Below are 14589 nucleotides of genomic sequence, written 5' to 3' on the forward strand. Positions count from 1 at the left end.
GTTAGCAACGGTGGCTCTTCTCGACCTTCTACTTCCTTAGTAGATAGTACGAATAAGGGCGTCCTTGTGAAGTTTTGCTGTACCTGTTATGAACAACTAGTACATCCCATCCCCTACACTTTCTGAAGAAACATTTCGTGCTTCAGACGTGAATCCTTTTTGTAGTACTAGTCTTCGTAACAAAAAGGGCATAATAACGGAGCATGCGATCTGATCAAATTATTCGTAGTACTACTTGATCAACGCCCCCAGATGGGTGAGGAATAGAGGATGACGCACACACACACAATTCGGAGGAGAAATTTGTCGAATTAGACAAATTGCATAAAAATCTATTAGGATTGATTACATGAAAGCTGAGACTGCTTCGAATCACTGGCACCTTGTACGATGTCGAAAAAAGAGTCGACTTTGACAATTTTCCACTTATAGTTAAATAGTTTGCTTTGTGTATCTTATTATTCGAAAGCTTCTTCAAAATATGCATTAAGGAAGAAAGCATAGCCTTTCGGAACAAATTTATCGAACAAAAATGTAACCAACGCATCAGCACCTCACCTTCTACTTCCCACCTAAATGCTAGACTTATAACCCACGGGTGAACAACGGGAGCAACTCAGTTAATCGAAAACACCCAAACGAACCATATAGTAAAAAAAATCTACTTGAGCAGAACGAAGTGAAGCATCGACATCGACGCATTCGTAAACCGGAAGCAACCTGAAGTGATTTTGAATTACCGAAAAGAGATTTATCGGGTGCGATAGCAGAAGCGCGCGAATCGTGATTCTGCGTCAAAAGTGCGATAGAAGTGGCAAATGGACTGTGCCTTTCGGTACCGATGAGAGAACACGTGGAGACGCATTGTGCTTCAAAAACTGTAACCTGACTGAACCTGAATGGTGCCGACAGCAATAAATAAAAGAAGAACAAACAGTGCTGTGATTAATTTTAGTTGTGAAATTCGAAGAAAATTATCTAATTCGCCTTCAGTAGCTGGAGCTCGATGACGTTCGAAGAATTTTGTGGTGGTCCCTTTTGGGTAAGTAGATCTTTAGGAATTAGGAACAAATAAATTCATGGTAGTGATTATAAAAAATCCGATGGTAATGAGCAGTAGTGACTATACGAAAATCAAAAATGACTTAACGTGTTCCGGCATGTCAAATTTGACACATTTTTCAAAGGTCTTTTATGTTTTAAAATAATCAAAAATGCACAAAACCATCCAATTTTTCAACATCAAGGATCGTAGGATTTGGTAGTCTGAAAAATTGTGCATGCGTCAAGTTGTATAGTTTTCCATAATTTTCTTACGAAGTAAATATAGCTGTGTTTTAAGCAGCTCTTAAAATAATTTTCCATGGAATCACATAGAATGGTAACGATTTTTTTTAATTTCCCCCAAAAGTTGAGTATTTCTTTGAAAATATGTGCAGAATAAAGCGTAAATGGAACATTGCCTGCAGCGACCAACAGCAGAATCGCGGCGCACGCATATAAGGAATGACAATACAGTCGCCTCTCCACATCTCGATATTGAAGGGACCATAGTTTTGAATTCTAGGAAGCTTGTCCTTAAATGGTTTTGTATTCACACAATACTCACTCGCACGTTACGGATAGCAAGAAATCGTCCAAATTGTCCAATGCAGAATTCATTCGGACCAAATTTGAACCATTTGATTCACATGACATTGCACGTTACACAGAAGCATATTTGACGAAGAAACTCTACCAAATCGACCCATTGAAAAAGGCCCTAAGTGGACCGAAACGTCGGGAAAAGATTAAAAACATAGTTTTCGATTCCCTCCAAGACTGCGAAGCCAAATATTTCCCAAATAAGCTCAATACTACAGTCGAGCGAAAAAGAAAATTATCCAAAAAGTTTGGGAACTTCTGATATAAACAACATTATAGGAAATGGCTACTCGCCAAATCTTACATCTCTGGGGGGCCGACCTCACGATCCTTAGATCAATAGCCCTTAACTTTTTATACGTCCAGTTAGATTCCACTTTTCAACTTTCAGATTGTGGACAAACTTCAAAATTAAATCCGCGGTGTTTCAAATATGCATTTCTCAATGTAGTTTTCTGCATAAAATGTGCTTCATGGCTTACCATTATTTTTTATAAAGGCTTACCATTTTCTTATGCCAGTTATATTCCATTGCTTACCATTGCTTTTTTGATATTCTGTTTGATGTCTGCGGCTTACCTTTTTTTACTACTGACATACTTCGGCTTATTATTATTTTTTGCCATTTTGTTTATAGGTACACAGGCTTATCATTCTTTTTACCTTATTTCGCTTCTTACTTCAATCACCTCAAAAAATTTCTTACCTTGTAGGGGAACAACGACTACACCATTGTCGTAGCCAAACGATTTGGCTACCTTTTCCGTGGAAAATGGGCTTTGGGCGCAATCAGCGTCCTTTCGCCTCAAGAAACGAACACTGAATCACGTTCTACTATCTATCAATGTAACCAAAAAGTGCGAATGTTTTTTTCAGGCTCACTTTATTCCCAGTTTCAGGATTTTTTTTATGAAATTTATTAAAACCATCTGATAAGTAACATGTTGACGATCAGACCGGACGATTCACCGCTGCTGCTCAAACGAAGCTTCAAGTCCGTCGTCCCCTTCAAGTAGCGTACTGTTCGCTTCAGCCCGTCCCAGTCACGTCACTCACCTTACGACTCAGGATCGAGATTGCCGCTGCGATGTCAGGTTTGCTGTTGACTGCGATATACAAACCTGACAACTACCTTCTGGTACTCCAAATTATTTGGGAGCAGATTGCCGTCCTCTTCTATCATGCGATATCCAGGATTGATTGGCACGGTGGACACTTTTGCGTCCTGTAGGCGGACGGAACGGACAACGTCCTCGATATACCTCCGCTGGCTGATGAAGAAATCTCCGTTTCGGTCCCGATTAACTTCGATTCCCAAGTACAACTTGACGTCGCCGAGACTGGTGATCTGGAAATTCTTCTGCAGCACTAGCTTCAACGCACCAATGATGCGCTCATCTTCACTCGCCACGATGAGATCCTCACTCGTAGCACCACTTGCTACCCACTCGCTTCCTATACAGGCTGGGATCTGCCTCGCAACACTCGAATTCATCCGCTACCAGAACATCATGAAAACCCAAGTAACATTTTAAGTTTTATAACGCTCTTGAAGACCATAATTTACTCTTCAAGAGTGTTATAATACCAACATAAAACCAAAATGTTACTAGGGAACGCTGATTCCAGGCACGAGCCGCTTGCTTAAGCCCATACAAGGATTTCTTCAAACGACATACCTTGCTTTCCGCTGACGATAAACCCGATAAACCTTTTGCCGCTGACGATAAACCCTGGAGGCTGCTTAATGAAGATCTCCTCCTCAAGGTTGCCGTTCAGGAACGCCGACTTGACGTCGAATTGCTTGACACACATCTTCTTCTTGGCAGCTACAGACATCAAAGTGCGAAAAGTGGCGTGTCGCACAACGGGTGCAAAAACTTCTCCATAGTCCGTCCCGTGTAGTTGGTTGAACCCTTGCGCCACCAACCTGGCTTTGTAACGAGCTACATTACCATTTTCGTCCCGCTTCAGAGTGAACACCCATTTGCATCCGATGGCGCGGCTTCCGACCGGCAGGTCGACCAAATCCCAGGCATTGTTCGCTTGCATTGACGCCAGTTCTTCCTTCATCACTTTGCGCCACTCGGTGCTGTTCGGGCTGGACAACGCTTGCTTCAATGTTTCCGGCTCCTTCTGAACCGAAGTTTGTGCATTGCACGCATACCGCTTTGGCATTACACCAAGGTTGGGTCTCATCGATCTTCGGGGTGTATTCTCTTCCATACAAGGCACGTACACCACCGCACGCGCGCCGCCGAATTGCGGCTCAACTTCATCATCGCTTGACTCATCCAGTTCATCTGGGACATCCTAGACCTCGTCGTCATCGGATTCGATTTGTTCATCCGTTGTCTTCACCCGTTGAAAAGTGATCGATGGAACAACCAGACTTTCTTCCACCCGGCCTTCCGGACCGGCCCCACAAGAATTCAAAAATTTAACATCTCGACTTATAGTTACCTTCCCCGTTGCTTCGTCGACCAGGCGGTACGCCTTTGACTCCTCGCTGTATCCGACGAATCTTTGCTTGATGGCCTTCTGAATCAGCTTCCCGCGCTTCGCATTTGGCACAAGACAGTACGCGTCCACGTCAAACCGCTGGATGTGTCCGAGATTGGGCTTCTTCCCGTGCCACCGTTCATATGGTGTGCCGCTGATGGACCGCGACGGTAAGTCTGTTCTGCATGTAGTTGGCCGTCATTACCGCTTCTCCCCAGAAACGGTTGTTCAGGTTTCCGTCGATGAGCATGCACCTGGCCATTTCGACAAGGTACCGATTCTTCCGTTCGGCCACCCCATTTTGGTGTGGGGAATATGGTGCCGTCAGTTGACCAACAATGCCGTTTTGCTTGAGGAACGCTTGAAACTTCTTGCCGGTGTACTCACCACCACGATCGGACCGCAAAATCTTGGGTTTCTTTCCGAACTGCGTCTTGGCCATTTCGACGTACTCCTTGACTTTCTCGAGTGCTTCGGATTTCAGATGCATCAAATAGACCACCGTGTACTTACTCCGGCTGCAAATTATTCAGCTTCTTGAAGAATTCCGCCAGCTTCGACACGTGCGCTTCCATATCACCGTGCTTCTCCAGGCGTAGGCTGCAGATCTTCCTCATCATCGAAACTTTCGTCGTCAAGGTCTTCTTCACGTGGAACTTTTCCAGAGCTTCCCACGCCTCCGCCGCTGATTTGGCCTTCCTTATGTGGATTAGTTGATTGTCCTCCACGGCCAATCTGATTGACGCCAGCGCTTGCTCATCCTTGGTCTTAAACGCAGCCGTGACCGGTTCCGGTTCCGGGTCTGCTACAGCAGTCCAGTTACCTTCCTTGGTTAGCAACAGCTTCATCAGGAAGCTCCAATTGTCGTAATTGGAGCCATTCAGCTTCGGAAATGAGACCAGCCTGTCCCCCATCTTGACGGATTGCTTCCTTTCTTCCACCAGTTCTGATACCGGTCACAAAGGCCCATAAATTGTTGGCGCAAGTGGGAGCAAATCGGACTGGACTTGACAAGTACTTAGTAGACTATAATTAGAAAACGTCTTTATTAGGTACTCAGTATTAGAATACAAACTGAACAAATTCAAAATGAAAATTCAAAAAGCATGTCCTGGAGTTATGAGGTTTCCTCAGAAACGCATCAACATATATTTTTGAAATTCTCTTTGTAAATTCCGTAGTGATCTCAATGCTCCTTCAATATTTTTATTCAAGCATTTTCCTCATGGACGTTGGTAAGGAATTCTGTAAAGAAAAAAAACTCACTATTTTTTATCTCGGAAATCCCCCTTGCTTGATAGACAAAAGTGCATCTAAAAGATTTTCCGAACTGCTCTATTTTTTTGCAAAAGATTTTTAAAAGGCTCCTTGAATTTCCTCAAAAAATCCCCTTTGAATTTCCTCAAAAATGTTGCACGAAAAAGACAAAAATGTAGTGGAGGCAATCTTTTCCTTCGGTAAAAATGATGTTCATATCGTCAGTACGCTCGACAGGTGCTTTATCGGCTAAGCTACTAAGAACCTCCCAGTTGGTATTCGTAGATCTGAAACTATATAATTATGTTGTACACCCTAGAATAACCAAACGATCAGCAGAATTCACCTGGCAACAAACATACAGCACGCAATGTATTCACTTTGCATAAAAGGTGCTTTTAAACCTTTTATGCAAAGTGTATGCACCTTGGATGTAAGGCCGATAAATCATAGTTTTTGACCTCTTGTTTAAGGATCTGTGTCGATTGAAATATTTCATCAGTGAAACGTTGACTTTTTGACGTAAACTACGTCTAAGGGGAAGACTCAGATACAGGGTGTAAAACCGAAATTTCCAAATTCGAGACCGTCACGAAATTAGGATAGATTTCGAACGCTAATAGCGTCTTTATCTTTCGATGGATTTTCGACATTTGCTTATCAATCGATTCAGAAACTCTTCAGCAATTTGCCAATTCTATTGATACTATTGATTATCAACGTTAAACTATTGAAAATGTTGTTTCTTTCCAAACCGGGTGAAAAATTCAATTCCGTTCATAAATCCCCAACACGGACATCAGATTGCAGTAAGGTACGGGCCTTTTGATCCACTGTTTCGTTTTCCCCTGTGTATAAAAAGCCCCGTGTTTCGCGTGCGCGCGTCATTTTCATTCTGGATGTCACGGCGAGCGGACCAGGGCGTCTAGAAGCGGTCCCAGTGACAACGGCTGTCTCAGCGGTGGTGGTGCGGATGAAATTTTTTCGGTCGGTGGTGGTGGCGGTCGTGGAAGCAGCAGCACTTCATTTACATCCGTGTAAATTAGACGAATTGTCTTCATAGAACAAAGCATAATTGTTTGGCATCGGTAGCTGAATCATAGCATTAGTGCCGGTCCGAGCATAGGCTGTCATCGGAAGATTGCTACAGCAATTTATTCACTAATGTGCGGTTCAATACAAATTGAACCTGGTTCAAATGATCACTGAGACCTAGAGGCTTTTACTCCAGGGAATTCTTGAATGACCTGGATTGGAAAACATGTTGAAGGCATGTCCAAGAGAGTGATTCAAATTTTGACTTGTTTGACCCCCCCTCCCCCCGATGCTTAAACGATTGCATTTGCCATTTTAATAAGCCTCCTAATTTATGTACAAATTTGGATGTAAATTGATTGTGCACACGTCATTTAAAGTTTGTATGAAAATTATTGTGACAATAGACCCTTATGTGAAAGACCGTTCCGTGAGGTGGCCCATGAACTATTTCAATGTAATCAACACATTGACTACAATACTGCTTAAGCTGATTGGCAGTTGTTGCTGCGAAGCGATTTGTCGTTTGGAAGCAAAGTTATGAAGAAAACAAAAAAAAATCACATTATTGATATTGATGTTATTCTTTTACGTGTTAAATTAAAATATCCACGATTCAGTAGTTCCATAAAAAAAAAATTTGTGAGCATCCAATCGTAGACCTTGATGAGAAGCGTTGGGGAACGGTTTTGCATAAAAATTACTGTTTTAATAACTTCAAACTGTGCTCACTCAAATTACATCCAAATTAACTAAAAAAATGGAGGATTATTGAAATGGCAAATGCAATCGTTTGAGCATCATTGGGGTGACGGGGGGGGGGGTGTTCTGTTCAAAAGATCCAAAATTTGTATCACTCTAATGTCCGATTTGACTCATGAATCGCAAGGAATATTGACTTATGAACCACGACGGGGAGCATATACCACATCTAAAATGTCGATAGACCCCGCCCCCACCAAGTGAATTAAAAAGTAGTTTAAGTGTACTTATCTGTTTATATCTGCATTTAATACTCTGCAACAGATACTATATACAAGCACTCATACTCATTTTATTGCTTATCAACGTGCAACATAATATTTTTTTTTCAGATACCGAGATTACAAAAAAGCCAATTGATGGATGATAGCCATCTGCCGATTTGTGTTTGGTTAACTGCGACTGCACGTGCTTCAACAGTCCTTTGTGTTTGTGTAGATGGCGTTTGAAGTACATGTCCATATAAATCTAGCTTTCAAAGTTTTATCTGTGACAGATACATGTGTACGACTCGATGTCTTCATCAGCAGAGTAGTACATTGGACAAGAATACATGTGATAATGTAATCTGTTATTAGATTTCATCGAGACGAGGTACAACTTGAAAAAACTCTCAAATTCGTAGTTGGATCCTCATAGTGCTGTAGAAAACCATAATAAATATTATGCATATGTTTTCCTCTGCCGAAGTAGGGAAAAGCAGCTGTTTATAATAATTGTGTTAAAAACAAAAAAAAATCCATACAAAGATGACAGACTTCATTACCCGGAATCATTATCGTAATTGGCAAAGACATCAACCTTTTAACAGTGAACTCTTTCTCTTCCATGCTAATTCTGAAATACCCAAAATTATGCCGAATCTGACTCATTTGCATAAGAAACGGGACAAGCCAAAATTTTTAATGAAGATACTACCCCAATGAAACAACATTCGTTTCTCATCATCCGACCTATATAACAAACAACCGAATAATTCATTTTTATGCTTTCCCCACCAGGACGCCAGTCTCACATGGCGACCGGAAGATCCGGACCTGACCTTCTGCTTCCAGCGTGTCATCCTTCAATGGGTGCCCTGCTTTTTTCTGTTCGTGTTCTCATTCTACGATGTGTACAAAATCGCAACCAGCCGGTATCGAGATATTCCCTGGAATTGGTTGAACGTTTCCAAGATCGTCATCACCTTTCTACTGATGGTCCTCTCGTGGATCGACCTTGGCATGGTGGTCAACTATCAGAACCAAGAGGATGTTTTCGATGTTCAGATCTTGGTGGCAGTGTTCAACGCTGTAGCCTATGTAAGTAAAAATCTAACCCAGTTTTCAATAAGCTTCTTATAATTTCCTCTACCCGTCAGATAACCGTAATCATCCTGTACTACTTCTTCCGGAAATATGGCATTCGTAGTTCGGGAACGATTTTCATCTTCTGGTTCCTGAAGGCCTTCCTCGGAATCATCCAGATGCGAACGGAAGCCATGAAGCATGAGCAACGGGAAAATCCGATAGGATCCAGCGATACAGTCGTCTTTGCCGAATACCAGTTCGTCAGTTATACGTTGCAGTATTCGTTTATATGCTTGATAGTGCTGATGGAAATTTTGCCTGATAAGGCACCACGTTACTCCGAGTATCCCAAAATGAAAAATCCTAATCCTGAGCTGAGGTCCAGCTTTTTCATTAAGTTGTTGTATTTGTATTTCGATCAGTTTACGTGGACTGGGTTCCGAAAACCGCTAACAGACAGCGACATTTACGATCTCAATCCGCAAGACACGTCCCGAGAATTGGTTCCTCCGTTCGACAAATATTGGTACGAGAGCATCGAAAATGGTCGCCAGAAACAAATGGCTGCGGACAAAAAAGCAGGGAAAGTGAATCCGGTGTACAAATCGCATGCTGCCACTAATGGATCGATTCTTCCGGCCATGGTCAAGGCATACGGTGGCCCGTTCTGGTTCGCTGGATTGCTTCAGCTGGGTATCTCCGGTTTGCAGTTTGCTTCTCCGTATCTTATGCAGTAAGTAGTTTTAGATGCAATGTTACTAGAGTAAGATTCATCTTCATATTTCTACAGGGAATTGATGGCCAACATCGCCATGGACGGACCATTCTGGATAGGAATGACCATCACATTTGGTCTATTTCTAACTTCGTTGTTGATTGCACTGTTTAACGGGCAATATTTCCAGAAAACGTTTCTCGTCGGATTCCGTATTAGAACCGGGTTGATAAGTGCCATCTACCGGAAAGCTCTCCGCATATCTAGCTTTGCTAAGAAAGACACCACCGTTGGAGAAATTGTAAACCTTATGTCAGTTGACGCCGAGAGATTCTTTGAACTGATCTCCTACCTGCATGATTTGTGGTCCGCTCCACTTGTCATCGCTTTATGCATCTACCTGTTGTACGAAATTCTTGGCCCTTCGATATTTGCTGGACTTGGTATGATGGTTGTCATGATTCCGATTACAGGAGTCATTGCTAACAAGTTGCATGGTCTTGAAGTGAAACAGATGGAAATTAAGGACGAGCGTGTGAAAAAAATGAACGAAATCTTAAGTGGCATGAAGGTGTTAAAACTGTATGCTTGGGAACCCAGTTTTCAGGATGACATAGTAAGCGTCCGCTCAGGAGAAATCAAAGTTTTACGGGGTATGGCCTACTATGGAGCAGCTGTATTCTTCGTGTGGAGCACGGCACCGTTCCTTGTGACGTTGGCGTCGTTCGCAGTGTATGTGTTAGTCGACGAAAACAATGTTCTTGACCCACAGACTGCATTCGTTTCACTAGCACTGTTCAATATTCTTAGCTTTCCTTTATCTATGTTTCCCTTGATGATTACGTACGTCATGCAGGCCTGGGTATCCGTTAAACGAATCAACAAGTTTATGAACAGTGAAGAGTTGGACCCAAACAATGTCACAAACAACCATAGTGAAGACGCGCTATCGATCAAAGACGGAACATTCTCTTGGGGCGACGACACACCAACTTTGAAAAATATTAACCTCACTCTTAGGAAAGGAAAACTATCGGCGGTTGTGGGAGGCGTTGGATCAGGTAAAAGTTCACTCATTTCAGCCTTGTTGGGTGAAATGGAGAAGATTAAAGGAGCGGTCAACACGGACGGAACGATTGCGTTTGTTCCACAGCAGGCCTGGATTCAGAACGCCACTCTCCGTGAAAATATTCTATTCGGACAACCATATAATGCACAAAAATATGATCGTGTACTTGAATGCTGTGCGCTTAAACCAGATTTGGCTATGCTGCCTGGAGGAGACAGCACGGAAATCGGTGAAAAGGGTATCAATTTATCCGGTGGACAAAAGCAGCGAGTTGCCTTAGCTCGTGCCGTCTACGCCGATGCGGAAATTTATCTATTCGATGACCCTCTGAGCGCCGTAGATGCTCACGTCGGAAAACACATTTTCGAAAAGGTTATTGGACCAGAGGGAATGTTAGTGGGACGATCACGACTTCTCGTAACACATGGTATCTCGTTTTTGCCGTTTGTGGAAGAAATTTTAGTGGTGAAAGGAGGAGAAATTTCGGAAAGTGGATCATATAAACAGCTGTTAGATCGAAAGGGCGCCTTCGCCGATTTCCTCATGCAACATATCCAAGAGCTTGACGACGAAGATGAGGAAATTCAGATAATCCAAGAAGCACTAAAAGATGAATCTTCCACGAACATTGTTAAACGAGCGATGTCAACCAGATCACAGAGATCAGCAGGCAGCGGTGGCAGTCGTGGTAGCACCCGAAGGAAAAGAACAAGCCGTCAAGAATCACGAAACAGTAACAAGCCTGTAGACGCTGCAGGAACTCCCGTAAAGGGTGTGGCATTGATAGAAAAAGAAGAATCGGCAACAGGTTCAGTGAGTTACACAGTCTACATCAAGTACTTGAAAGCAATTGGATGGAACATGGCATTCTGGTCAATAGCACTAAGCATCGTGAATCAGGGTGCTGCCATTTACGGTAACATTTGGCTCACGGAATGGTCTGAGGATCCCAATGCAGCTACCGATAACTCAGTCAGAGATATGTATCTCGGCGTATACGGAGGCTTGGGCGGTCTGCAATTGTTTGCACTCCTAGGTGCATCTATCGTATTGGCTCTTGGTTGTTTAAAGGCAGCAAACACCATGCACAACAATCTACTCGAGAGCAGTATGCGCATGCCCATGTCTTTCTTCGACACAACCCCCCAAGGTCGTATAATGAACCGCTTTTCCAAGGATGTGGACGTTGCCGATAATACTCTACCGCAGTCCATTCGTATGTGGCTATTGATGTTCTTCGACGTCATTGGAGTGTTTATCGTGATAGGAATTTCCACTCCAATTTTCCTAGCAGTCGTACCGGTTTTCCTCATAATCTACTACGCCATTCAGAAATTCTACATTGCAACATCTCGGCAACTGAAACGATTGGAGTCAGTTGCCCGAAGTCCCATATACTCTCACTTCGGAGAAAGCATCACTGGACAATCTACGATCCGAGCGTATGGTCAACAAGGCCGTTTCAAAGAGGAATCGGACAAACGTATTGATTACAATCAGCAGATGTCTTACCCAAGCATCTTGGCGAACCGATGGTTGGCCATTCGCCTAGAGATTGTCGGCGCGTTTGTAGTTTTCTTCGCCGCGCTGTTTGCCATGTTGTCTCGGGATTCCATCGGTGCCGCTATGGTCGGTTTGTCCATCAGTTATGCCCTGCAAGTATCCGCCGTGTTGAGTTTCCTTGTGCGAATGACAGCTGAAGTGGAGACTAACATTGTAGCCGTTGAACGTTTGGAAGAATACACTGTGTTACCGCGAGAAGCCGAGTGGAAAATGGGAACCGTAGACAAGGCTTGGCCACAAGAAGGAAATGTGCAGTTCTCTGACTACCAAATACGCTATCGGGAAGGATTAGATTTGGTGATAAGAGGAATTACACTCAACGTGAAAGGAAAAGAGAAGATCGGCATTGTTGGGCGAACTGGAGCAGGAAAGTCAAGTTTGACGATCGGTTTGTTCCGTATTGTGGAAGCCGCAGGTGGATCGATCGTTATCGATGGTCACGATATCTCAAAGATGGGTCTACATCAGCTGAGAAGCCGTCTAACGATTATTCCGCAGGATCCGGTTCTATTCTCGGGTACACTGCGGATGAACGTAGATCCATTCAAGAGTTATTCAGACGATCAGGTCTGGAAGGCGTTGGAGCTTTCACATCTGAAAGCATTCGTGAAGGGACTTCCAGCTGGACTGGAACACGAAGTAGCAGAGAGTGGGGAAAACCTGTCAGTCGGTCAGCGGCAATTGATCTGTTTGGCGAGAGCGATTTTGAGGAAGACAAAAGTGTTGGTATTGGATGAAGCTACGGCGGCTGTCGACATGGAGACGGATGACCTTATTCAGGTAATATTTAATAGTTCTGAAATCATTCACCATGTTAATCTTTATTTTACCGTTCAATAGAAAACCATCCGGTCAGAGTTTGCCGACTGTACAATCCTAACAATTGCGCATCGCCTGAATACTATTTTGGATTCGACCCGTGTGTTAGTTTTGGATAAGGGACTTGTAGCGGAATGTGACACACCACAAAATCTTCTTGCCGACAAGTCGTCCATATTCTACGATATGGCCAAAAACGCTGGAATTGTTTGAGATCGAAGTAATCGCAACCAGAGCTCTTAACAATCGAATGTTTTTGGTGAAGCCCGTTGGCCTTCTTTGTCACCCTCACTTCGTAGCATGTTCATATTAGGCTGAACACTGCCAAATTCCGATCGAATATCATTCAGTGAGTATTTATTCACATTTCGTAAACTAATAGATTACTGAAAAGCTGAACGCATATATGATGATTGAAACAATTATCCGCATAGATCTGAACCCGACGTTCAACTGAGGGACACTTTTAGCGCCAAAAGTCTATATAATCCAGGATAATTAAATGAATCTGTGAAGAAGAAAACTGAGTAAGTCATTCTATGTTTTGAATAATCATATGATGTTTCAACCAAGATGAATACACCACTAGGTGTTCCAATCTGCCAAATTCACGATTCAGCCTCTTGGATTTTAGTATGGGAGAGCCAGCCGGTTTGTTTTCGTTTTGCACTGGTTTTGCACTGAAAATGAATTTTTCACCCCCGCCTTCTTCTTTTCCACAAACTTGGCAGATTGGAGCACCTAGTAATGTATTAATCTTGGTTTCAACCGTTCGAGTTTAGTACTTTCCATTTAATTCCACTACGTTTTGTTATCTTTGCAGATACGTATTTCGACCTTAACTGTGAGGCCGTCTTCAGTGTCTCGTACTTGATTCGAATAGTCGAGTCAAGTACGAGACCTTACCTCGGTCCATGTAGAAATACATAGAAATACTCTTCAACGATAAATATAGTTGCAATTGTATGTAAATTGAAAATGACATTACTTCTAAAACAAATAAAATCATAAAATTATTCCTGAATTTCTGTTTTCTTGATCACTTCATGTAACGATGATATTCCATCTGTCATGCCGTATTTAAATATTTGCTTTTCTAAACAAAAGTAGTATTCGTTTTGCGTTTTGCGCAAAATAAGTAAAAAGGTGTAGTTTTGGGCTCAGGCCAAACAATCGAAAATATGCTCGCTTACCGGCTAATGAACGAGAGCGGCATGCGACAAATAGATTCTGCCGAATTCGAGAACATTGCCATTCGCGGCACCTACTTCATGCAAAGTTTTACGATTGATCAATGGATACAATAGTGTGCACTTCGTCACTGTTTCATCAACCTGTTGCCTAAAATAAGCTTGCTATCTAGGGTCAAGCCAAAGCCGTCAGCCTCATTGGCAAATAAAAAGGAAATTTACTCCCCTTAGGAATCAATTGGCGAAGCTTTGTGCGCAGTTCCAGCGTGTCGCCTCTGGTGAAAACTGGCGGACACTTTTCTTTCCATACTGGTTGCGCTTGTGACATCTGCGACTGCTACTTTTTGCGCTTTTCCGCGCTGCAGCGGATTGCCATCGTTGTTGAACAGCGTTTAGAAGAAAGTCCTGCCTAGAACTTGTTCGGAGGGGTTTCCCTCGCCTGCAATGGCACCACGCTTCGGCCAATGCAGGAACAGAACGAAAGAAGAAATGTCTAGACCGGCACCGGGAATCGAACCCAGCCACCATCAGCATGGTCTTGCTTTGCAGTCGCGCAGCTTACACATGGCTAAAAAAGGCCCCTTAGACATCTTAGCGGTAGTTCCATAAAAGGGGACCCGACTGTTTGCGTTTACCGGCGAAGCTTCATGTTACTATGTATTGTATAATCATATGCAAAATTGTCCTAACTGAAATACAGGACGAGATTGACTCAATCCATCGGCTGTAGCAGGCTCGATTTTG

At 43.0% G+C, this 14589-nt stretch overlaps 1 protein-coding gene across 1 annotated transcript; it reads left to right on the forward strand.

Moving 5' to 3' along the window:
* The first annotated feature begins 639 nt into the window (after positions 1-639).
* Positions 640-13664, forward strand: LOC134213773 (multidrug resistance-associated protein 1-like). The gene is made up of 7 exons (XM_062693093.1): positions 640-1042; positions 8202-8501; positions 8561-9222; positions 9280-12616; positions 12677-13004; positions 13090-13182; positions 13479-13664. The coding sequence occupies exons 1-5, from the start codon at positions 1007-1009 to the stop codon at positions 12866-12868; spliced, it is 4527 nt and encodes a 1508-aa protein (XP_062549077.1). The 5' UTR covers positions 640-1006; the 3' UTR covers positions 12869-13004; positions 13090-13182; positions 13479-13664.
* The last annotated feature ends 925 nt before the right edge of the window (positions 13665-14589 follow it).

Source organism: Armigeres subalbatus, chromosome 2 (genome assembly GCF_024139115.2).
Source record: "Armigeres subalbatus isolate Guangzhou_Male chromosome 2, GZ_Asu_2, whole genome shotgun sequence".
In the NCBI taxonomy this organism is placed as follows: domain Eukaryota; kingdom Metazoa; phylum Arthropoda; class Insecta; order Diptera; family Culicidae; genus Armigeres; species Armigeres subalbatus.